The sequence below is a fragment of the Coenobita brevimanus genome, chromosome 23 (assembly GCF_032717465.1).
Source record: "Coenobita brevimanus isolate Jiangsu-jjx chromosome 23, ASM3271746v2, whole genome shotgun sequence".
NCBI lineage: Eukaryota > Metazoa > Arthropoda > Malacostraca > Decapoda > Coenobitidae > Coenobita > Coenobita brevimanus.
This window is the reverse complement of record NC_136976.1, coordinates 61,590,255-61,616,122: the sequence shown is the minus strand read 5'-3', so window position 1 is coordinate 61,616,122 and position 25,868 is coordinate 61,590,255. Positions and strand designations below refer to the sequence as shown.

General features: G+C 41.6%; 1 protein-coding gene and 1 non-coding gene across 2 annotated transcripts in view; one reads left to right on the top strand and one right to left on the bottom strand.

Moving 5' to 3' along the window:
* Positions 1-25,868, bottom strand: part of LOC145392990 (fat-like cadherin-related tumor suppressor homolog) — a 569,943-nt gene that overhangs the window by 305,989 nt on the left and 238,086 nt on the right. Inside the window, exons 7-9 of the mRNA XM_080267295.1 lie at positions 20,887-21,039; positions 7,258-7,474; positions 6,911-7,050 (exon numbers count right to left, since the gene is read on the bottom strand). Of these exons, the coding sequence (XP_080123421.1) occupies positions 6,911-7,050; positions 7,258-7,474; positions 20,887-21,039 (510 nt within the window). The remainder of the gene's footprint in view (positions 1-6,910; positions 7,051-7,257; positions 7,475-20,886; positions 21,040-25,868) is intronic.
* LOC145393104 (5S ribosomal RNA) lies at positions 25,738-25,856 on the top strand. The gene has a single exon (XR_013896121.1). It is a non-coding gene; the product is annotated as a 5S ribosomal RNA (ribosomal RNA).

Genomic DNA, 25,868 nt, shown 5'->3' with positions numbered 1-25,868 from the left:
GCACACATGAAATCAGCATTATTTTGCGGCCTACCTCTAATACCACTACATCTCTTATGCACCCACTTATCACAAACACTGCACAAGACAAACACTGCACAAGACAGAGTTACTTCCCACACCCTTGCAGCATACTGCACATGGCCATACCCCCTCTGGTTTAACAGTACTACCACCAGCCCAAGATATCATTACTTTTGTTTTATCCATGATTACTCTCAAACCTTTGTACTCTACTCCATCTCTCCATTTCCTAAATCCTTCCTCTGCCTCCCGCTCATTCTGTGCAATCAACACCATGGCATCAACATACATCTCCAGTGGGAATCAATTTTTGTGAGTCACATTAGAGAGCTTCAGCACCATTATAAACAAGAAGGGGCTACAGACTTGCCCTTAATTCACACAAACATTCATGGAAAACTCATCACTCAAATCTCTGTTTACTTTTACCTGGGTGAGAGCACCTTCATACACAACAGTAACTGCTTTAACCAACCACTCCTCCATCTCAACCTTTCTAAATCCCCACTTCACCACCTCCCCAGGAACTCTAGGAATGGCCTTTTCCTAATCAACAAAAATAAAGAACTCCAACCTCTACTTTCCTGTACATTATAATTTTCCTGATGCTGTTGGACAATGAATACTGCATCAGTAATCCCTTTGCCTGTTATAAACCCAAAAGCTTTGCATCAATATTCACCCTTTCCCTTAACATATCTTCCAGGACTCTCTCCATTACCTTCATTATATGATCCAATAGTTTTATCCATATATTTATCTATCTGTAGCCAGACTCTTTAATCCCATAAGGGGTGGCCACAAACAAATCGTCTCCATGTTGCCCCGTCCCTCACCATTTCGCTGCCCTCTCCCCACTTCACCCCCCCCCTCCCCTCACATACCTCTTCACTCCATCCCTCCATCTCATCCTCGGCCTCTCCCTTCTTCTCCACCTTCTACCTCACTCACATACTCTCCTCGTTAGTGTCTCACTCTCCATCCTCTCCATATGGTCAAACCACCTCAGTGTATTTCTCCTAACACTTTCTATCACATCCACATCCACCCCACAATGTTCCCACATTTCCTCATTTGTTAGTCAGTCTCTCTATGTAACTCCACATGCTCCTCTCAAATAACTCATTCCCATTGCTCTCACTTTTGACTTGTGTCCTTCCAACAAAGTCCAACCTTCGCTTCCATATGTTAGAGTAGGTATCACAATACAGTACTATCATACAGCAACTTTTTTTTACTTCCATGCTTTCTTCCCTATTTCTTATCAGTGCTTTAAAAGAACCAGCAACCTTCTTCCCTGTTGTACCTTTTCAAGCATATAATTTCCCTTTTCCAGGGCATCACCCTTCCTTTTATACACATTTACAATCGCACTCTTCTGCCAGTCATATGGAACAAAACACACATATATGATTGAATTTATCAAATCAGTAACAAAACCTCCATCTGCTGAGGCCCTCAACATTTCAGCAGTCAACCTGGACACATCTGCCACCTTCCCTTAACTGCATCCTGCCAATTGCCTTGCTCGCAGTTGCAGCATCATTCAAAAGCCAAGGGCCAAACACTGGGTCCACTGACTAAATTTTCCCTGTTCCAGTCAAACTACTCACTCAGCAACTGGTTATAATGCTCTCTCCAAGCATCTTTAAAATCCTCATTGTGCACCATTAACTTTCCTTCATCATTCTTCACATGATGCACATTTATGATATCCCTGTTTTCTCTCTTCATTTGTTTTGCCCACTGACTTCCAAATTATTCCTTTTAGCACTGTTAAGGCTATCCAGTAAAACACTCTGAGACTCAGATTTTCCCCATATACCTCCTTTCTGGCCCAATGCTTGGCAGCCATTTATTCCTCTCTTTTATCACTCCTTTTCCATACCCGGAAAAGTTTTTTCTCCTTAAATGCAGTTTTAATTCCTCACCCGATCAACATGTTACCCTCTGTCTTGGTGGGTCCCTTGTTCATCCACACACTGAATAAGTAACTCTTATGAGATTGTTTTTCAAAGCTTTGTACTGTTCATTAACATAACTGTCTACAAGTCCCTTTTCAGACAATTCCCTACTTATCTTGGTATAAAAGACATTCCTTACTGCTTGGTTTTTCACCTTCCATGTTTTCCTCGTGGGTGCATAGGTCCTTTTCTTCACTACCCACACCTATACGACCGTGTTATGTATCAGTTACATATGATGGTGCACACACTCTTCATTCCCTATAGTTTTAGTATCCTTCACTAACCTCTTATCAGCCCTCCTGACCAGAATATCGTCAATCTGGCTACTATTGGTCCAAAACGTGTACATAATCTGACTACTCTTAATGATATCTCCACAAGGATATATGGCGTCCGTCTTTCCTCTGCTATGCACTACAAGACAAGCCATTCCTGTACTTGGTATCTGCACAAATGGACTTTAATCTTATAGGAAACAGTAATTTTGCTCAATACCTCTAAAATCTTGTCATTAGATCTAGGCTGATATTACCATGGTATTCAAAGAATAATCCTATTCTGTCTTTCATAATTCAGTTCTTCTTTTCCTCCAGAACTTGTTGTTCTAAAATAACAAAATATGATCATTATGCACTGTGTATGTAACTGTGTAATACAGATGCCATCATGTATGGAATAAAAACCCATTTACTGCTATGGGCACACATATGCTGCACTTGGGTACTGTATTCTGCCATTATCATCATCATCATCCAATCCTACATTGCCTCCTGAGAAGCGTAGGAGCCCGGCGCTAGGCAAGTTGGTCCTGACATTAAAGATGAGAGTGACCAGCCTCACTCATCCCTGAGTGGCATTACGTGAGCAATAAACCCCAACCACCCCTTGGATATAAACCTTCACCGGCTCAATCTGATTGGAGCATCGTAATTACCCACTAAACGACCAGAAGCCAAAATTTGGTTATATGGTTACCACCCAGCACAGTAAATGGTGGGTGACTCAGTGAAGAGTCACCCACACACAGAAGGAAGAGGAAAGAATGAAGGAAAGAAAGACAGAAGAGTGAGTGTAAAGTCACCCATAGGCAGGAGGACCAGGAAAAAATGAAGGAAAGAAAGACAGAAGATGGAAGGAAAAAAGGATGGAGGAGAGGAAAGGGCAGACACCCGAGAACAACACTACACTGAGTGAGTGGATGGTGAGTGCCCCCATCAACCACACACCAACAAAATTTAATTATTTAGTTTCTGGAAACAATGGAAAATACAATGATATAACACACAGTATACACAACCAATCAAAGAACTGATAAACTAGAACAAGCACTGCTGGCTGTCTTGGATCAGCAATAACTACTGTATTTCATTACCATCCATCTATCCATCATCCAATCCTGCATTGCCCCATGAGAAGCACAGAAGCCCAAGGCTGGGCAACTTGGTCCTGACATTTAAGATGAGAGTGACCAGCCTCACTCATCCCTGGGTGGCATTACGTGAGCAATAACCCCAACCATCCCTTGGATATAAACCTTCACTGGCTCAATCCAACTGGAGTGCCGCAATTACCCACTAAACCACCAGGTGCCATAATTTGGTTATATGGTTACCACCCAGCATAGTTAATGGTTTCTTGGCATACAGGAAACCATTCGGCTTATCACTCGGTGTGGAGTCACCCACAGGCAGAAGGAACAGGGAGGAATGAAGGAAAGACCAATATATCTTATTATTTGTCAAGCTGGCTATTCCACTATCTTGTTTCATATTCAATGCAAACTAGGATGAATTAAATCAAATTATATTCTACTATTATTGCAGTCTAAACAAAAAGTTCTCTCTCTCTCTCTCTCTCTTAAAAAAAAAAAAAAAAAAAAAAAAAAAAAAAAAATATTTTAATACATTCACAATTTTGGAATGTGGATACCTCACTTACCCACATCCCATAGAATTATGTGTAATTCTGCATGTGCAGTTTTGATAATGGTGTAATAGTTAAGATATGGCAATGGTAGTACCATCCTCTAATTCTCTGTCACATGTTGTACGGTACAACACATGGATAGTACCTCATAATGTATGCTACGCTATACATAAAAAGAGTCATCATGGGTGGTCGTGACTGGCACGCTGTAGGGCTGAATTTCTTCATGAAAGTGGGCTATACCTCACCATGATGGCTTAAAATGAGTGGGCAAGGAGGGTATTTATTGTAATAATGCTCTAAATTAATTCAAACACTATTTCACAGGCAAAATAAATTTATAAGTATTTTGAAATGGAAGAAAGGGAAATAATAGTGACATGTGGAACTATTGATTGGATGACTGACTAGCTGATTACCGACACAGAACTGGTGACACACCGAACAGACTGAATGAAAACCAATACCTTGTGAAGGTACAACTATACAAAAAAAGTATCGATACGACGTTGTGGTAAACAATATGACAAACAATGATGGTTTAGGAAAAGCAGGCAAGTGGCTAGGAAACTGTTGGTACCCCTGCATATCCAACATTGTTAGTTATGCATGGGATACAAGAGGCATATCCTGTGCTTGAGGTAATAAATGCATCGATATGAATGTATCAACCCTTCGGAAACAGCAGCCATCGTAGTGTTTGCTACGTATCTACCGGACCCCTGAGTAACGATACTTTTTTGTACAGTTGTACACATATATTTAAAGAATGCACACTCATTGGTCGTGAAAGAAAGCTCCTGAAAGTGAGACTCAGAGCAGTGTTGGAAGAAGTAGGCCTCAAGTGGTACAGTATGGATGAAACTGGTGTAGCACACTGGTAAGAGAGGAGGATGAGGAATGCTTAACCCTTTGAGATTCTCATGACGAGTTTTCACATCATTTCAAATCCAAAATCAGAGATTCTGAAGACGCTTTAATGTTTCATTTTAAGATATTTTTAAAAAATATTCACCATAAGCAGCATTTACGTCGTAAAAAAGAGACATACGTGATCCCTACATGTCAGCAAGTGGGTTGGTGGAGGGTTAGTGCCTCTCCCTGTAAAACAAATAACTCAAAGTCAATGGCCACCCCTTACGGGACTGTGTCGTCTAGCAGTAGATAGTAGATAGAACAAAGAGACTCGGGCATGATGTGTAATGTTTGCTCTGTGCATGACAGGCAGTAGTTTTGTAGTTTTGCATGGTTTAAACCAGATTTACATATCTTTGTTATTTTTTTTTTTTTCTGCTAAATATTTTTCTATGGTAACGTATAAAGTTTTTGGTTTTTGCCATACGTCAACTCACTATTTTGAATTTTTATTTTCTTTGTTTTCCTATTTTGAACATGCTATTATAAAGTACAACTATTCAGCTTGATAACAACAGCACAACCAGCATCCTATCATAAAAAGTGTATTTACTCTGACCGATGAAAGGAAAAGATTGCGAAGCAAATATGCGGCCGAGACGTAAAAAATTGTGCATCTTTTCCCTTTCACTTTACCATGTAATAAATGTAGAAATAACTGATATATATATATATATATATATATATATATATATATATATATATATATATATATCATTGTAAAGGTAATTTGTTGTAGTTTTGCATGGTTTAAACCACATTTATATAACTTTATTAGTTTCTTTTTTAACAAACATTTTTTACAGCAAGGTACAAAATTTTTGGTTTTCGCTTATTTTCATCTCGTCATTCTGACTTTTGTTTTCTTTGTTTTACTTTTTTGAACATACGATAAAGTACAACAATTCAGCTTGAAAATAACAACACAACCAGCATCCTATCATAAAAAGTGTATTTAGACTGACCAATCAAAGAAAAAGATTGCGAAGCGAATATGCGGAAAAAAAAAAAAAAAAAGGGCATCTCTCGTTTCTCTGTAGTGTGCAATACAATGCAGAAATAACCATAATCTATACATCATTGTAAAGGTAATTTACTGTAGTTTTGCATGGTTTATACCAGATTTATATATCTTTACTAGATTTTTTTGCTGAATACTTTTCTACGGCAAGGTATAAAATTTTTGGTTTTCGCCTAACTTTAACTCATCATTTTGACTTCCTATTTTCTTTGTTCTTGCTTTCTGAACATAGTAAAATAAAGTACTGTACAACTATTCAGCTTTAGAATGACTCAAAACTAACATTCTATCATGAAGCATGTATTTGCACACAGCAATGAAAGAAAAATATCATGCTGCGAAGATGTGGGTCAGAGTGACAGTGGCTGACAATAGCACAGACATAATTTTTCCAGCCCAGAAACCTGATAGGGGTAAGTTGTATTTGAGAACAAAATCTGTCACTGCCATCTCCTGCTGAAGGAATTCCCAGGAGGAAGTATGTCACTGAAGATGATGATGATCATGGTGATGATGATGATGATGATGATGATGATGATGAATTTGATGATGATGATGATGATAATGATAGTGATGATGATGATGAAAAAATTACAATGCATAAAACTCACCTTGGAGCCATAGTGGCTCAGTGGTTACTATATTTGCTTCCCAATCTGGATTTGCCCCAAGAGCAGGGTTCAAAATCTAGGCCATGCCACAAATAAAGGTTACTAGTAGTACAGTATATAACATTTCCTGTATTAGCAGATGCCAGCACCTGCCAATTCATAACAATGACATACTGGTGTACAATCTGATTCACATAAACATGACCAATATAACATTATCATTTAAACACTGCTCTCATTTCAGATATTCTTTCCAACTGTACCTACCTGACCAGCATGGGGAAGTATTAATGTAATTCTAAGTATCACATTTCCCCTGTGGAGAAGGCCACATCTGCTACAAGCATCCCATGGACTGAAACATATACCGAATACTAAACTTGAAATGAAAAGCTCACTATCACTTTTCTAAAAGTCAAACTAATAGCCAGTTCTTCATACAGTACCTGTGTTGTAACAACATGGACACCATCAGTAACAGAGATGGTAAGGTTGTAGTGCGCTTTACGCTCGGCATCCAGACGTCTAGCCACCATCACACTCCCAGTGTCACGTCCCGTTGTAAACATATTATCTTCGTCACCATCTGAATTAAATTTTGTGGTAATATCAAGATTATTCCTACAGATCACTATTTAAAGTATATTTCTATACACTGCTTCATTATATCAAACAAAAGAAATGCAACTGCAAAATTCATGTAAATATATATAGCCAACAGCATGCAAGGCAGTGTTCCCTTGAAGAAAGGCAAACTATTCTAGTACAGTGTAAAAGAAAAGTCAAGCCTTACCAATAATGTCAAACCATAGCTGATCTCCATCTTCATCTGATGCCTCAATTAGTTTAACATGATGTCCTACTGCATCACTCTCCAGAACAGTAACAGCAACTCGGGATGCCTCATGAAGGGTTGGGGGGTGGGGGGACTCTGCTGCCACTGCCACTAGATTGATTACCACAAGGCAAGAACTGGATTTCTGCGGACGCCCACCATCTATAGCTTTTACCTAAGAGAAGGAAAAAAAAAAAAAAAAGCTTTCAATGGTGGTACTCATTATGCTGGCCTGTTCATAATGATGCTCAATTATGCTTGCCACCTACACATGATTTTATTGAGCCTCGGCAAGATGCCTTTGTGTAAATGGATTAACTAATCCATCCATCCATCATCCAATCCTATGCTGCCCCATTAGATGCACAGAAGCCCCGGGCTAGGCAAGTTATATATATACATATATACATATATGTATATATATATATATATATATATACACACATAAATAAATAAATATATATATATATATATATATATATATATATATACACACATAAATAAATAAATATATATATATATATATATATACAGTAATCCCCCCACTATCCGATGTAATAGCACCAAAGGCATGTCCAGAAAGTGGTCCTGTCCGGATGGTGGGCCCCAGCCTCCTGGACTTGTACTTATGGACCCTAACTCAGAAAAACACCTTTGCAACTCCCTCTGGACATACATAGCACCTATTTAAGACCCAAATCACACCAATAAGGGAAATAAAAGTCTGAAGTAAATGCAAAAGAACCAAAGAATGAGGTTTTAGAGGTGAGTTTATACATTATTAAACATTCTGGGTACTACAAGTACCTGCCTCCTGGACTGGTACTTATGGACCCTAACTCAGAAAAACACCTATACAACCCCCTCTGGATATGCATAGCACCTATTTAAGACCCAAATCACACCAATAAGGGACATAAAAGACTGAAATAAATGCAAAAGAACCAGAGAATGAGGTTTTAGAGGTGAGTTTATACAATATTAAACATTCTGGGTACTTACAACAAGTCCCTGGCTCCTGGACTGGTTTCAACCACCAGTTTGCACTCCACAGTTAATTCTTTGCACTCTAAATTCTAATTTCTTAACGCTGCACAACACTGTAAATTCCCGTGTGTTCTAGTGGTGAGGTATTATTCACTATTTATTCACAAAAAAGGAGCACATGTGGCTTGGATTGCGATAAACATCTGCTCTCGATCGGAGTTAGGCTGTGACTCTTGATGTTGGGGTAACAGAGTAGTCAGATCGCAATGGCCACATTACCAAACTCCTCAATTTTCATTACCAAATTCGTAAAGCTAGCATCTATCCTTCACTAATTATATATACAAGTGGAAATACATGCAATCACTCTTCTTATAATTAACAGCATGTTGATTATTATCACGCTATATAGGCTACGAAATTAATCAGAGAGAGCATACAATCCACCATCTCCATCCTGTGTATCCTCATACATGTGAAAAATCCATTTGGTATTGTATTATTCTGATTCATTACCAAACGAATTTTTCATTACTAAATTGGCCCACATTTGGTAATGAAAAATACCAAATGGCAACTCTGACAGGGGAGGGGGAGGGGGGAGGAAGGTAGGGGTGAAGGGTCCATGGTGTAACAGCTGTTTGGCGCCGCACGGCAATTTCAATTTACCGGTGGGAAAAAAAAAAGTTAGATTTTTTTTTTTTTTTTTTTTTGGGGGGGGGGGGGATATTGGATCCCGGGACCAAAATATCCGGTAAGTGAGGATGTCCGGAAAGTGGGCGTCCGGAAAGGACAGGGATAACTGTGTATATATATATATATACAACCATACCCCAGTTTAATGATCTAATTGGTTGATAAAACTCCATCGTTAGGCAGGGTATCATACATCTGGGTACTTTTAACATGTATTTCAATGTGGACCGTTTACCAGCCTCGAGTTTCCCCCCAAACCAAGTCCAAAACCCACCCAGATGAGCCCAAAAACAGGTTTAAAGGCAATCTAAATGGCCTAACAGCTATCAAGGAAGCTAACCCAAGCCTAACACCTGTAAATAACTCACGGAAGGCAACAAATAAAACCTGAAAATCATAAGGAAGAGGTTAGAGAATATCAAACACCTCTCATCACTTACTTCTTTGAAGTCCATGTCCAGTCCTGGTCATCATCCTTGCCATCCCCCCTGAGGCTAGGGACATATGGTGCTCCCCAACACTCAGTCCTCCTCCTCAAAGCCCTCAAACCCTACCTCCAGGGGAGGATCAGAGGGGACTGGCGATGGAGTGCGATGCGATGACTCAAGCGGAGGCAATGGAGAGCGATGTGATGAGTCAGGCGAAGGCGATGGGGTGTGATGCGCTGGCTCAGGCGGTGGCGATGAGATGCAATGTGATGGCTCTAGGGGTGGCGATGGAGTGCGATGCGATGATAGAGGAGGTGGTGTGGGAGACAGCTGCGGAGTCCAGTGAGTTGGCGAGGGAGACCGCTGTGATGAATGATGAGGTAGCGATGGAGTCAGTTGCAGTGGCTCTCGTCATGGCGAGGGAGACAGAGACAGTGGCCAAAGTTGTGTGGGAGATGGAGGTTGGGACGAGGAAGGATGTGATGGAGTGGCTGAGTGTCTTCGTGAAGACAAAGGTGACATGGGAGATGGCGATCGGCTAGAGGTTAGGTCCAGCACAACGGGCTGAGCACGTCCTTGGCAGGAGGTGTCCCTTGGTGTTTCTCTGCTGGTTGAAGGCTGGGGAGATGCTCTGCTGGTTGAAGGGTGGGGAGAGGCTCTGCTAGTCGAGGACTGGGGAGATACTGTGCGACTTGCTGGCCTGGTGGAGGCCTGCTTAAAGAAGGCTGTGATCGTTGTCTGGCTGGCCGCCCTCTTCTTCTCCTCCAGCATCGTCCTGTACACTTTCATACTCTCCTCAAGCTGATTAGCTGTGTCCCTGCTTCGTCCTGGGAGGGGGTCGTGTGTTTTCATAAGGTCTATAATCTCGTCCAGCTTCATTAGCATCTCCTTCAGGATCGTGATGTTGAGAGCTTGGACCTCAGGCACAACCTCCTCCTCTGCCTCCTGGTGCGCCCACTCGATCTCCACATTGAGGAGCTCCTCGTTGCTGAGTTCCTCTCTGTGGCTCTCAAGAACCTTCTCCACGTCATCCTTGTCGACCTCTCCGAAGCCCGCCTCGTGCGACAACTCGACAATGTTATGCCACACACGCTGGACAGGCGGAGGTTGCACGTCCTCAGGGAAGCCGATGAAGGAGTGCACACACTCTGGCCACAGCTTCTGCCACACACCGTTCATCGTTGCCTGGCTCACCTCGTCCCATGCTGCAGTTATATTCTCCAGGGCGTGACATATGTTGTACCCTCTCCAGAACTGCTGTACAGTTGTTCTGTCGTCACTGTCGCAGGCCCTTACCAACTGTTTCATTGTCGGCGGAGGTAGTAGGCCTTAAAAGCAGTGATCACCCATTGGTCCATTGGCTGCAACAAAGACATGGTGTTGGGGGGTAGGACCACCACCTCAATATTGCTGGCCCATTCCTTCATTGCAGGCGGGTGGTTAGGCGCGTTATCCACCACTAGGAGAAATCTGTTTGCCAGATTTTCACGAGACGCATACCTCTTCAGAACACGAGAGAGGTATGAGTGAAAACGTGACGAACAGATATCTGAAGTCAACCAAGCCTTCTTGTTCAACTTCCAGATAACCCCAAGGTTCTCCTTAACATACCCCGCCAGAGCCCTGGGGTTCTCCGAGTGGTAGACTAGGAGTGGCTTCAGCTTGAGGTGTCCCTCAGCATTGTCCCCCAGCAGCAGTGTCAGCCAGTCCTTCGAGGGCTTGAATCCTGGCGTAGACCTTTCCTCCTTTGCAAGATATGTATTGGAGGACATTCTCTTCCCAAAGAGCCCAGTCTCATCAAAATTCAACACCTGCATCGCACTACAGCCACCCTCCGCGATGATGCATTTCAGCTCATCAGGAAACGCTGCCGCCGCCACTGTATCTGCACTTGCCGCCTCACCGTACATCTTCACATGATGGAGATTTGCCTGCCTCTTAAACTGGTCAAACCACCCATGGCTAGCCTTAAAGGTCTCACTTTCATCAAGCTCACGTCTTACATTGAGCTCGCCCCAGAGCGAGAGAGCCTTAGTGCAAATAATAGCCTGTCTCATGGGTGCCTTGCGCCGGTTCTGAGCTTCCACCCACATACGAAACATCCGCTCCAGCTCCTCCATCGCAGGCTCTCACTGGCGGGTGATATGAGAGGTGGATAAGGTTGCAACCTCCCCAGCAGCAGCCTTAATGGCCTCCTTCTTCTTGATGATGGTGGAGACAGTCGACTGGGCCAATGGAGAGCCGAGGTGATAGAGCACACACTTTCACCTTTGTCGTGCCACTTAAGGATTTCCAATTTCACCTCCAGTGACGCAGTCTTTCAGACACATTTCACGGGAACATCACCAGCACCACCACTATCAGGACGCTTACCATCACGACTAGGGCTTCCACTAGCACCACCACTAGCCCCACCACATCCAGCACCCTTACCAGACATGATCACACTTATTTTGGCTAAAATTCACACAATATCGCACTACACACATGATTAGAATCACTGCTCTACTCACAGCACTGCTCGAACACAATTAGGATGCGCTATGATAGCAACTTGCGTAATGCTAGTGGTGCAATACGATACGTGACGGGCGAGCGTAAGGGAGATCCTCACTCTGAGATGGCCGGTACAAGAAGAGAGATATGGGTGAACACAGGTGAGTGATGGGTATGGGGCCTGCACGAGCATTTCTGCGCATCCTGGGAAGTGGGCGGGCTCAGCTGGCCGCAGGAACGCAAGTGATTCAAAATTTCGGCCCGTCGTCTACAGGCATGACATCAGACAGCCCATCGTTAAACCGGGGCTTGCCCATCAGGTATCGGGACCAGGTGCAATTTTGTACCCCCATAGCTAAGTCGAGATATCGCATCTAGAGGTATCGTATATCAGGGCATTACTGTATATATATATATAAACATATATATATATAAATATACATATATATATATATTTATATGTAATCCCTGTACTGTCCATATGCCCACTTTCCGGACTCCCCACTTACCGGACATTGTGGGCCAGGACCTTCGGAACCCAAAAATGGCCAAAAAAGAAAAAAATCCCCCCCCCAATCTGAATTTTTTCAACACCCGTAATTTGAAATTGGTGCGCAGCACTGTGCGGAACCGAACAGCTGTTGTTTATACGCACGGCCTCTTCACCCCTTCCTTCCTTCCTCCCCCCTTCCCAGTCAGGGATGTCATTTGGTATTTTTTGTTAAAAAATGTGGGCCAATTTGGTACTGAAAAGTTCGTTTGTAGTGAATCAGCATGATCCATTACCAAACAGATTTTTCACATGTATGAAGATATAGAGAATGGAGACGGTGGACTGCCTGCTTTCGTTGATTAGTCTGCTAGCATACATAGCGCAAAAATAAACATCCTGCTGATTATACGGAGAGTGATTATTTCCATTTGTACATAAAATTAGTGAAGAATAAATGCTTCCTTTAAAAATTTGGTAATGAAAAGTTAAATTTAGTAATGAAAATTGAGGAGTCTGGTAACATGGCCGAGCTCAGTTCTGGCAACCCTGTCCCTCAGTTACTGCCTAACCACCGTCGAGGGTAGATGTTCATCGCAATGGATGCCGCATGTGCTCGTTTTTGTGAATAAACAGTGAATAAACCGCAATACCTCGCCACTATACCCCATACCAATTACTTTGGCCAGGCATGTATGGTAACACTGTTCTGCCCGAGACTCTGATTGGCTGGAGGTGTTTGTTCGATTTCGTTCTTGCCTTAACCGATACACTCTTTATTAATAGATGTGATACTGAGTTTTTCGACGGCACAATCGTCAAAAGCAATATGAAATCCGCTATATACTTAGCAACAATGAAATTTTCGCAGGAAGATAGAGATAATGAGTCAACAAAGTGTTACATTACAGTCCAAGCCAAGGTCAGCATTCGAACAATTTCTTTACGTTCCAGAAAGTCAGTAAAATTACAGAATATCAAGGAAACCTGCTTAATCTAAGCGTTGCTATAACACATATTTAAATTATAAGATCAGTCCGCACCCTTAAACCGTGCCACAACTCTGAATAATTAAAAAAATTCAAATGAAAATACGAGTTCTGCGGGGAGGGAGGCAGCTCAATCGAACAGCCACTGAGCGACAGCTGAGTGAAGGCGGGACGCAGAAATTTTTTTTATTTATGCGTACCGTTTTTCTTTATCATGGAGAGCTCTTTGCCCCCCTTCCCTTAAGACAGCATGCTCTCTCGTCATTCAGTCAATGTAAGTGTTTATATTAGGCGTTTGTGCTTTTATATACTGTGATAATAGAGAAGTTTTAATGAAACAATTTTCCTTTAGCCTACTCCGATGTTTAGCGATGTTTTCAAATTGAACTAAATTGACCGAGTTTGTGTGTATCATGAGAGAAGTCATTACTACATCCTTCAGTGCGATGCTGCCTTTCTAACTTAGTTCAGGCTATCTATAGACGATTTTGTTTTAAGGAAAGGTGGTGTTGAGGTATAATATAGAGGCGAGTAAACAGGCTAGATATTTTTTACCTTTTAGCTATACATCGCCCCTTAGTTTCGAAAATTACTTCTCTTGACCATAATTATTTTAAATGACATCGTATCGGAAAGGTTATGATTATATTTCCGAGTTTACTTTTATGTAGGTTTGCTGGCAGGTATGTTTGGGCACGATCCAGCCTGGCTGTAACAGTATGCCTGGCAAAGACAGACCGTCGTTGAAGGGCAGAGTTAGGCATCGGTATGCACCCACCAAGTACTTAGCTCAAGCCAGGAATATCATCCACAATGTCCACCAGTATTTTGAAAGTGTGGGATCATGTCTAACTGCTGCACATGCCGTTGAGAAAATGTCAGATGCAACTGGGGCCTCTGAAAGGACCGTCAGGAGGATTAAGAGTGAAGTTTTAATGTCACGAGACGGAATTATACACACACCACCTCCACGTTCAAGACTCTCCACTGTGGTAGGACAGACCGATGACATTCAAAAGGACTGTATCAGGAGGGAATTACTTTCCTTTTACGAGCGAGGTGAACTTCCATCATTGACGGAACTACTGAAGAGGGTCAAGACATCACCCATATCCTTCAATGGATCAAGGACTTCTCTACACAGAGTTGTGAGGCAGATGGGCTTCAGATACAAAAAAGCAGAAAGTGGGAGAAGGATATTAATGGAGAGAGAAGACATCGTAACTGCAAGAAATGCGTATCTGAGAAAAATAAAAGGTAACAGAGATAGTTCTCATCCTCGCCCTGAAATCTACCTAGATGAGACTTGGATTAACCAGAATATATGCGTTGAGCGATGCTGGACTGATGGTGATGGGGTAGTTGGGCCTAAACGTAAGACAGGGAGAGGAGCTCGATTCATCATCCTACATGCTGGTGGCCAAAATGGTTTTGTGCCGGGAGGACTCTTGATGTTTCGATCAAAGAATGGAGCAAAGGGAGATTACCACGAGTCAATGGACCATCAACGGTTTAAGCAGTGGTTTCAGGAACAATTACTTTCAAACATCCCAGAGAGATCCCTTATCATAATGGATAATGCTTCCTATCACTCAAAAACCATCAATAAAATGCCAACAACCAGCAGTAAGAAAGGCAATTTAATTGAATGGCTGTCATCTGCCAATATCACATTTGATCCATCTCAAACAAAGAAGGAACTGTATTTTTTGTCTGCAAACAACATAAAGGCAAACAAGAATATGAGATAGACCAATTGGCCATGGAAAAGGGACATATAATACTCAGACTGCCTCCTTACCACTGTATGTTCAATCCTAATGAATTAATATGGGCACAGCTGAAGAGCGAAGTAAAGAAAAAAAAACTCAATCGGAGATCAGTCCCTGAAGAGAGTTGAGGAAATTACTCACGAGGCTATGAACAAGATTACCCCTGAAACTTGGCGTAGTTGCATCAGCCACACGAAGAAAATCGAAGATGAATACCGTGCCAAAGACATCGCACAAGACCATTTGTTTGAGGAATTTGTTATTAACATAATTTCTGATACAAGTGACGAGAATGAAAGTGAAGATGACGCACATGGAGAAAGAGCTTAATATAGAGCACCAGTACGTAGCCTACACATTTTTTCAGAACATCCAATAAATCACGCTCACGTTTTATTTTTGTACTGATAACCTATTATTCCTGTTGTTTTAGCTTCGTATTTGTGTGTGTGTGTGTGTGTGTGTGTGTGTGTGTGTGTGTGTGTGTGTGTGTGTGTGTGTGTGTGTGTGTGTCCTTTGAGAGAGAGAGAGAGAGAGAGAGAGAGAGAGAGAGAGAGAGAGAGAACAAAAAAGAAGATGAAGGTGGATATGATTATTTGTACTGTACATAGGCTTGCAAATAAACTGGACAGTGACGTATATGTTATTAAATTCACGAGTAGTAAAAAGTGGAAATACCCTGTACTATTTTACATTTTAAATATGGATGCACGGGGCTTACATCGAATATGAAGTAAAAATGAAAGGAATGGTATAGCCTATCACTTCATGGAGAAGTTCAGAGGGGAGAAATTTTTCTGCATCTTTCGCATCCTCATACTTTCTAAATTAATCAAGTAATCAAATATCTATAAAGTAAACAAATAGAAAACTTAATATAATCTGTACGTGAGAGGGTACATTTGTTATTACTACGATGTATAATTCGTCTAGATATCGTGGTTATTACATTCCGATAACCAGTCAGGTTAAGGTCTCTGAAGTTTAAATAGTCCGCCTTCATTCAGCTGTCGCTCAGTGGCTGTTCGATTGAGCTGCCTCCCTCCCCGCAGAACTCGTATTTTCATTTGAATTTTTTTAATTATTCAGAGTTGTGGCACGGTTTAAGGGTGCGGACTGATCTTATAATTTAAATATGTGTTATGGCAACGCTTAGATTAAGCAGGTTTCCTTGATATTCTGTAATTTTACTGACTTTCTGGAACGTAAAGAAATTGTTCGAATGCTGACCTTGGCTTGGACTGTAATGTAACACTTTGTTGACTCATTATCTCTATCTTCCTGCGAAAATTTCATTGATGCTAAGTATATAGCGGATTTCATATTGCTTTTGATGATTGTGCCGTCGAAAAACTCAGTATCACATCAATTAATAAAGAGTGTATCGGTTAAGGCAAGAACGAAATCGAACAAACACCTCCAGCCAATCAGAGTCTCGGGCAGAACAGTGTTACCATACATGCCTGGCCAAAGTAATTGGTATGGGGTATAGACCACATGGGAATTTACAGTGCTGTGCATTGTTAAGAAATTATAATTTAGAGTGCAAAGGATTAAGTGTGGAGTGCAAAGTGGCAGTTGAAACTGGCGACTGAAACTGGCGTGGCGCAATTAAGAACAGAATGTGCAGTGTTAAAACAATTATAACTCACAGTGCAAAGAATTAAGTGTAGCACAACACTGGATTACTGTACGTGCTTCAAGAGCATTTTCACCAGTACCAAAGCCTTAGAGGAGGCGGCCATAGACGTGCTGTAAGTACTCTGTACATTGCTAAGTATTTTCCATACTCTCTTCTAATTCCTCAGTCTCTGGTTCCTTTTCATTTATTTCATGCTTTATGTCCATTACTGGTGTAAACAGGGTTATAAATAGGTTTAAATAGGTGCCATGCATGTCTGGTAGGGAGTTATTTAGGTGGCTTTCAAACTTAGGCTGGGTTTGGGTCCATATGTACCAGTCCAGCAGGCAGGGACCCACTTTCCGGACATGCCTTTGGTTCTATTACATTGGATAGTGGAGGGATTACTATAGATATAGATATAGATATATATATATATATATATATATATATACAGTGGAATCTCAAATTTCGACAGTTTAGATTTCAATTAATCAAATTTCGATGCATTTTGGTGGTCTGCCTATCTTACTTTTCGATGCAAAGTCGCGTATTTCAATACTCTCAGGGCCAGACTCCAACCAAAACAAGCAAAGATAATATTTTTGATGCAAACCAAAATGCAAGAAGTGAAGGAAAATTATAAGAAAAAGTGTGAGCCTAACCTAATATCATATGTGACATGTGTCAAGAAGAGAATGAAAATCAACATCATTTATTCATACAGTACATGAAGCATGCGATGATATGGTTCCGAGACAATTCACCAAGTCAATTCATCCGTCAGATAATTCCCCGTCAAAACATGGACGATTTTCCGTCAGGACAATTCATACCCTGGACGATTCCCCGTCGTTCTATAAATATACTTATTATTAATTAATCAATTCTTTAATAACTCAAAGATATAACAAGAGAAATTAGAGGTAGAGATTCAGTAGTAGAAATACTAAAACAAAATGAATTACAGGTGGTAGCAAATACTGTACAGTAGGCAGAATACTGAAACGAAGAGAAGTACAGTATTTAAGAATATAAGAAGCAACATAGAAAAGAACAATAGAGACTGAGAAAAAAAACAATCATGTTGTTTAACCCCTTAACCGCGAGGCGTCACTTGCGTGATGCTCAGGAGCAAGGGATCATACCGTGGGGCATCACTTTTGTGATTCTGTGTTATTATGAATTCACCCGGGCTTTCAAGTGGTGGCTTGTATCATCTATCAGTACTACCAGTGTCCAGCTTTACTCAGTTCTGCTAATGTCATCTGTACTCCCAACCACTGTTGACAATTTAGCCATTTTTCCCCTGTCCTTGACTCCCCTCCTTACCTCCCCTCCATTACCCTCTCCTCCTGCCTGACCAGCTGCACTGCGCTACACAAATCCTGGACAGATTTTTCCACTCATTTTATCCATTGAAATGTGCCCTATGCCCTATTCTTATACAAAATAATATATAAAAGAAAGAGAAAAGGTAATTGATACTGCCATACATCTGGAATGGGCTAATTATCACCTGACAACACCCCACATGCACTCGTTTGCTAATTTTCCCTGTTTATTTCCCCTTGAAATATGCTGTATGACCTGTTCCCATAATAAAAATATATATAAGAAAGGAAGGGAGAAGCCTTAGTGATATTTACATTCACCTGGAACTACCTAATTTATTATGTACTGTCTAGATTTCCTGGCAATCATTTCATAGCATATAAATTAGCAGCTGTCACCATGCTGTCACTGTCAACCCTTCACTGCCCCTAGGCCACAGCATTCAGTTTACTGTTGTCTTTCAAGGTGAAACCACGTCGGATTTGCGCCTGTCCAATCCCGCCGCTTTTTAGCCCCATGCAAAGGGCCCTGTGACCTCTACCCCTACTAAACCTCGTGTGGGAAGGGGTAAAGAGCTAAGTGACTCTGCTGTGGAACATGAACTGGCTAATTTATCGATGATAATGATGGACAGTGACTACGATCTTTCTGGTGACTAAAAGAGTGCAAGTGGAAATGTAAATAATGTGTAAATAACGTGTACACAGCAAGTGAATGCAATGAATGTAAATATAACTGAACAGTGGAAAACAGTTTCATAAGTTACTGCAAGTGACAGTGTATAACATAGTGTAAATAAAATAGAAATGTAAACAATGTAAATAAAATAAAGAATGTAAATAGAAATGTAAATAAGTAGTAATATAAGAATAGAAGTATAAATACTAGGAGTAATGAAAGTGAAAGCGAAAGTTTCGCTCTAGCATGTATAAATACTGAGAGTAACGAAAGTGAAAGTGACAGCTTCACTCTCTACGCTAGTTTACAGAATGAGAAAGTGAATGCCTAGAGTGAAAATAAACTACTAGTACTGAAAGAAACTTATAGATAAATACTGTATATATAAATAAGTGTAATAAAGTACTAGGAATATAAAGTGTGAGTGTGTTTATAAATAATAAATGACAGCTCCACCTCAGAATACCATCGGGGAGCGAGCACGGGAGGAAAGCTCATATGCGCTCGTAATTTACTTTGCTTTCACAGTGTTTTTTTTTTGGAATATGGATTCCAGACTACTTGAAATTCAAAGAATAGTGTTTGTAGTTATAATATCAGGCAGTGGTAACCATATTACAGGGTATCAGGAAGTGTAAAGTGGAGATTTCGTTACCCAACTTCAGAAGTCCCCACAAGTCCTACGGTAGAAGACGAAGGCTCAACAAACATCCCAGAAGAAAGCTGAAGGTATGTGCCATATGCTTAAATAATTACAATATTCTAAGACTAATAACTGATTTTTGGCAAATATTTTTAAAAAGTCTTTAGGAGCACAAATATCCCTGCGGGACACGCAAGGCACACTCCCAACAACCCCGCGGTTAAGGGGTTAAGGACAAGAGCTCCCAGATGGGAGTAGGCACCAACAACAACAAGCCATGTGCAAGGCGATGCTCTATTGTCGGCAGCCATCTTGCGACTGAACTGCCAGCAGCCAGCCCTCTACAGCCAAGTGCTGCACTTTCAGCCTGTACCTTGCATATGTGGACATGCATTTCACTGCAATTTAGTTGTACTGTATGTATTTTCTTTGTATTTTCATTGCAACTTATCTGTTTCAAGATGGCAAGCAAGAGTGGTTCTTCGGGTAGCAATGGTAATGGACAAAAGCAGCCTTGCACCTCTAAATCTTCGCAGCCAAAGGTGAAATGGCAATACAGGAAAGGGCAGAAATACACCAAGTACAGGTATACACTTGCTGACAGTATGGCAATACAATGCAGAACTACAGTTACTTAACCAAAATTATAGTAATAAAGTTTACAGGGGGTGTGGGCAAAAAATCATGATTTTAGGTAGTTAGATTAGGAGGCCCTGGACCCAAACTAATTTTTCCCATAAGAAGTTCTGTTTAAATTTCGATGTTTTCAATTTTGATGCATTTTTTTTTGGTATATATATATCCCCATCGAAAGTTGAGAATCCACTGTATATACAGTACTTGTGTTTTGTTTCCACCAGATTAATCGTGATTTCAGACTATTCAGGCACCTCTTCACAACATATAGTCTGGATAATAGGGCTATCTCTGTATTTCCTTTCGTATCAATTTTCATATCATTGAGACAGATATTTTTGTACTGTGGAATTTGTCCTATATTCATTGCTTTTATACCATCGAAAATTTGTATTTCGAGTTTTCATATTTCGAAAACTCGCTGTATAGGAATATAGTCCGGTAGCTCAACGATTCTGACAGAAGCGAATTCCGGTCTATTGGAGTCCGTTATAATGAGGTTTTACTGTTAATCAGTTATGATAAATGCTGCAGTATGAATTGCTTGAATGATGAGTGAATGGAAGTGTGGCCTATTTGGATTGGGCAAGTTTGTGCTGTCTGGACATTGCTACTCCTCACCCTGCCCTTGAGTGGGAAAGGAGGTCAGGATGATGATGATGATGATGATGATGATGATGATGATGATGATGAATAGGAAATGACCAGTTACTTAAAAAAAAGAAAAAAAAAAAAGTAACAATTAAGAAGATTATGTACATACAATAAAGTTACATTTTCAGTTAAAATAAGCGACTAAATATAAAAAAAAATTACCGTGAATTCATAGTCTTCCTTGACATCAAGACCTGGTTTCGCAGAGATCACACCTGTCTTTGGATGAATCTTGAATGTATCATGCCAATCAGATGATTCAATGCTGTAAGTCACATCACCATTGTCATCCTCATCTTCATCTTTGGCAACTACCTGTGAAGAAATTTTCAGTGAAAATTTAAAACTTTTATTAGTGCTAGGTATATGTTGCAAAACACATGCCAATAATTCAAACATGCAAAAGCGTATGAACAGCATGCTTGAGTCATAACCAGTACACTTCCAAAGAGCAAAGAAAATATTACAGCAGAGTATCCCAAATCCAGTAAAAACCTGATATACAGATAAGTATGAACAGTACAGTACACTGCTTTGAGCAATAATTATAAACAACATAAGTACTGGATGTACAGAAATTTTCATCCGGTGTTCAGTATACATGGCCATCCTGTCAGGGTGTTTCCAGGAGGAGGAAAAATGTTGATGATGATGATCATGATTATGACACTGATGATTACACAGTATGAAAGCAGTTTTAAATGGACTGTACATAACACTTATAATACATGTGAATACCCATAATGAACAGTTTTAATTCTGCATATTACATGAAATTGAAAACTCTAAAAATAATGCATGAGCAGTGCATTACTCTTCAGTATCTTTAGGGACAATAGTCAGATGAGATGAAATCACTCTGGTGTAACTCCCCTACATATGACTGCAGCTATAGAGCTACTAAAATATGAAGCGGACAATTAGGCTTGCAGATCTCTACATCAACACCATTCTTGAAATACTGTCCCAAACAATGTCATGGTACAGTATAGTACTAAACCTGTATATAGTCATGACTGGCTATACGATAGGGTTGCATCAGGTGCAAACCTATCTCATCATGATTTAATGCATAATGAGGACGATATAACACAGGTTCATTAGGGTTAGGGAGGGTGTCCTTGACCACGAAACCTAAAATCCCCCCACCAAAAAAAGCTCTGCCACCCACATGAAGAGTGCCTTAGGCCAGTCTGAGTCATCACCAAGGTTGTCCCCCAAGGATGGGGCACAGCTGGAGGGCCTGGACAATCACTCCAGGTCCTCAGAAGGAGGTGAAATAAAGTGGGGAGAGCAATGTGGTGAGGCCATGAGAGAGTGATATCCTGAGGCCGATGGAGCCTGATGGGCTGAGGTTGATGGAGAGCGATACAGTGAGGCCGATGTAAAGTGTAGCGGTGAGGGTGAGGGAGAGAGTGGTGGTGTGGCGTGCAGGTGTGCCAGGTGGAAATGAAGACAAGGCGACATGATGGAGGAAAGTGATGCAGGATGTTGCATTTGTATTCCATTTATTGATGGGCTTGGCTCTTCCATAGTGCTGCTGGCAGGGAAGAAGGAGGTAATGGTGGTATGCCATGCTGCCTTTTTCTTAGTTGCCAGGAGCTCCCTGTATGCCTTTAAGTGTTGTTTGATGCCATGCATTGATGTGTCACTCCTCGCCAGGTTCAGGTCCTTGTCCCGGATGCATGCAATGCCCTCATCTATTATCGCAAGGAATTCCTTCAAGGTTTTTATATCGAGAACACGAGGGTGCCCATCCCCGCTGCCATCTTCACCATCTTTCCATGCCTCTGCCACCAATTCCCTCAGCTCAACAAGCTCCTCTGTGGACAGCTGCTTAGTGTGGTTGTCCAGGACCTCTTGCAAATCTTCCTCGTCGACCTCCTCAAATCCTGCCTTGTGTGAGAGGTCGAGGATGTCTCAATGGATGTTCTCCACAACCAGGAACCCCATAAATGGGTACACACACTCTGGCCATACTTTGTGTCAGACGGCATTTGATGCATTTGGCTGCGCCTCCTTCCACACCTCCATTATATTGTCGATGGCATGCTTAATGTTGTAATTCTCCAGAACCACTGCACCATGCTGCTCACCCTCTCCATCTGTTCCATGCTGCGGCAGAGATAGTAGGCCTTGAAAACTGCAATGAAGCCCTGATCCATCAGCTGGAACAGCAATGTTGTTTTGGGGGCAAGTACACCACTTTGATTTCAACCACCAGTCCTCCATGCCCTCAGGGTGGCTCGGGGTGCTGTCAACCAACAGGAGGAAACGGTTGGCTTCATTACTCCTGCTGGCACCTTGTTGGTTGGCGGACAGGCATTCTACCATATATGAGCAGAGTGTGGAGGTCAGCCATGCCCTGGGGTTACTCTTCCAAATAACCCTGAGGTTCCCCTTAATTACCCCTGCCAGCATTCGGAGGTTCTCCCAGTGGTAAACCAGGAATGGCCTGAGCTTCCGGTCCCCCTCTGCATTCACACCAAGGAGGAGAGTGAGGTGATCCTTGGCTGCCTTGAAACCTGGCGCACATCGTTCGTTCTTCCTTCCTGATGTAAGGGATCTGGGTATCCATTTCCAAAACAGGCCCATCTTGTCAAAGTTTAAGACCTGCTTTAGACAGTATCCTTCTTCCTTCGGCTTTGCAGGGAAGGCCTCAGCTGCCACATGGTCTACACCAGCAGCCTCGCCATGCATGGTCGCATGTTTAACGCTAATATGGACCTTAAACTGCTCAAACCAACCCATGCTGGTCTTGAATCCCCCTTGGTCTCTATACCTTGCTTATCCTTGAGGTCTTTCCACAGATTGAGAGCCTTATTGCAGATGAAAGAGCAATGAAGAGATTGCTTTGCTTGGTTCAGTTCATTAACCTACAGAGCTAGGAGATGCTCCATCTCCTCTAGGATAGGCTCCCTTGTTTTGGTTAGTTGTTTAGCAATCAGGGAAGGCATATTCTGTGATGTTGCAATTGCAGCATCTGGTTTCTTAATTACCGTTGAGACCATGGACTAGGGCAGCTTTAGGAAGTCAGCAATCTTGCCAAGACCCTGTCCTTCCTTATGGCATTTAACAATGTCTAATTTCAAATCAAGGGAAAGGCTACCCCTTGCCTTTTTAACTTTGTATCAGTAGCATCGCGCTTTCCACTGGCGGTGGCACTACACATGATTTCCATGTTAAGCGTTTCACTTATTTCACAAACTAAAAGCTCCTTCACAACCTACTATTGCACTCAGCATTATTTCTAACATACTTGCACCATTACCTGATGGTTGTGATAACACTGCAATGATCTTATGCAAGCGAGAAGGTTAGGTAACTTGCAGAACGCATGGGAGACGATCCCAGATGCGTGTGGGTGGGAGAGGTGGGGTCTTCAAGCACTGGTGTGAAGACTGCTGTCTGTGCAGACACAAGATGGGGGTTCTGCACATGTAAATGCTGAGCGGTTATGTTGGCACAGACAGCCGTCTGTTGGCATGCATGCATCACCAAACCTGCATGAGATTCTTGGAGGTGGCCATCGCAATTATTGTTCTAATGAAATTGCCACCAATATTTTATTATTCCAAAAAAGGATATAACTTTGAATTACTGGTGATGTGATTCATCTCACAGTGAACAAATATATAACAAGGCTTGACTGCACTGTACAGTACTGTACCACAAAATTTTTCCTTGCATCACTAACATTCAGGCTTGATCATTAGGCACAAATACTGTTTACTGCTGTTCCTACATCTTACGGTTAAATAAAGAATTGATATGAATAGGACAGAGAAAGGGATCTGAGGGCAGGAGGAGACAAAGAAAGCTAAGGGGTGGATACATGAGATAGATGAATGCGAATAAATGACATATGAAAGTTGGGGAAGAAAAAGAATTGACAAATAATAGAAATGGACTAGATGAAGTACCGGTATGTATGGAGATGTACATGACAAAGGTTGCAGTTCATTTTCAACTTGATAGTTGACAAGCTGGCCTGTGTCCCAACAGAATTATGAAGCACATTTTTCAAACAGATCATTATGCCAGTGAAGCAGAGTAAAGAACCACAATTACTGTACTTAAATGGTCAGTTAATTATGTATGGACCATTTCACTAGGTATTCTGTTAAAGTTCCCAAACTTTTGAGCTCCCCCATTCGTATTATTAGTTTCCTCCTAATCCATATTCTGTACTGTATATGTATGGCGTGAAATAGGGTTAGGATAATCATTTCAATGAACTGGGTACCTACAGTACATCCTAAAATTTCAGTGACTGGTTACTATTACAGGGAAACATATTCTTTAACTGATTTCATTGTGTGTGCTTCCACTGTCTGCTTTACAAAAATTCATACTGGAAATTACAGATTGCAAACATGCCCAAGGAAATGCAGGATGGTCTCCACACAGTTACAACACAGTGACATACTTGCATTCACACTGCCATGACGATTAACCAGTACCATCCCAGGCATTTCTGCAATTTTATACCCACCTAATCCCGGACCAAAAATGGAAAATAAATTCTATTGCATAAAACAATCCAAAAGGACATATAAGTCAAGGAAAAGCCAAAAAATGTACTCCTTATAGGAGAAATAAGAGGAGGATGGCTGTCCGTCGTGTTTTTAGCCCAGTTTCCCAAGCTGTGACCAACGTTTTCCCACCCAGCTGTGTGGGATGAGAGAGAAAGGGGGGGGAGGAGAATGGGTGATTCCCCTTTCTGAGTGTCCTCCACTGGCTCATATTCCTCCCCAGAATAGGCATCCAGGTCTTTCTCTTCTGAAGAATCACTAAATGAAGGGACAGAAGGATCCATGTGACAATTTCAACAGCCTCCTCCAGCCCAGTGAGGCGCAAAAATGGTGTGATTTTCGCAACATACTATTGCTATGACAGACAGTGGCAAACTGATGTTATCCACCCGCGCAGTGGGTAACATCAGTTACTACAACTGCTTGGACACAGTGTTGCCAATACATTAAGCTACTCCTCAGCAAAAAATTAGCTAGATTAAACGGCCATACCACGTTGAGTAAACCGCTTCCCGTTCGATCAGCGAAGTTAAGCAACGTTGGGTCTGGTTAGTACTTGGATGGGTGACCGCCTGGGAACACCAGATGCTGTTGGCATCCCTACGTCAA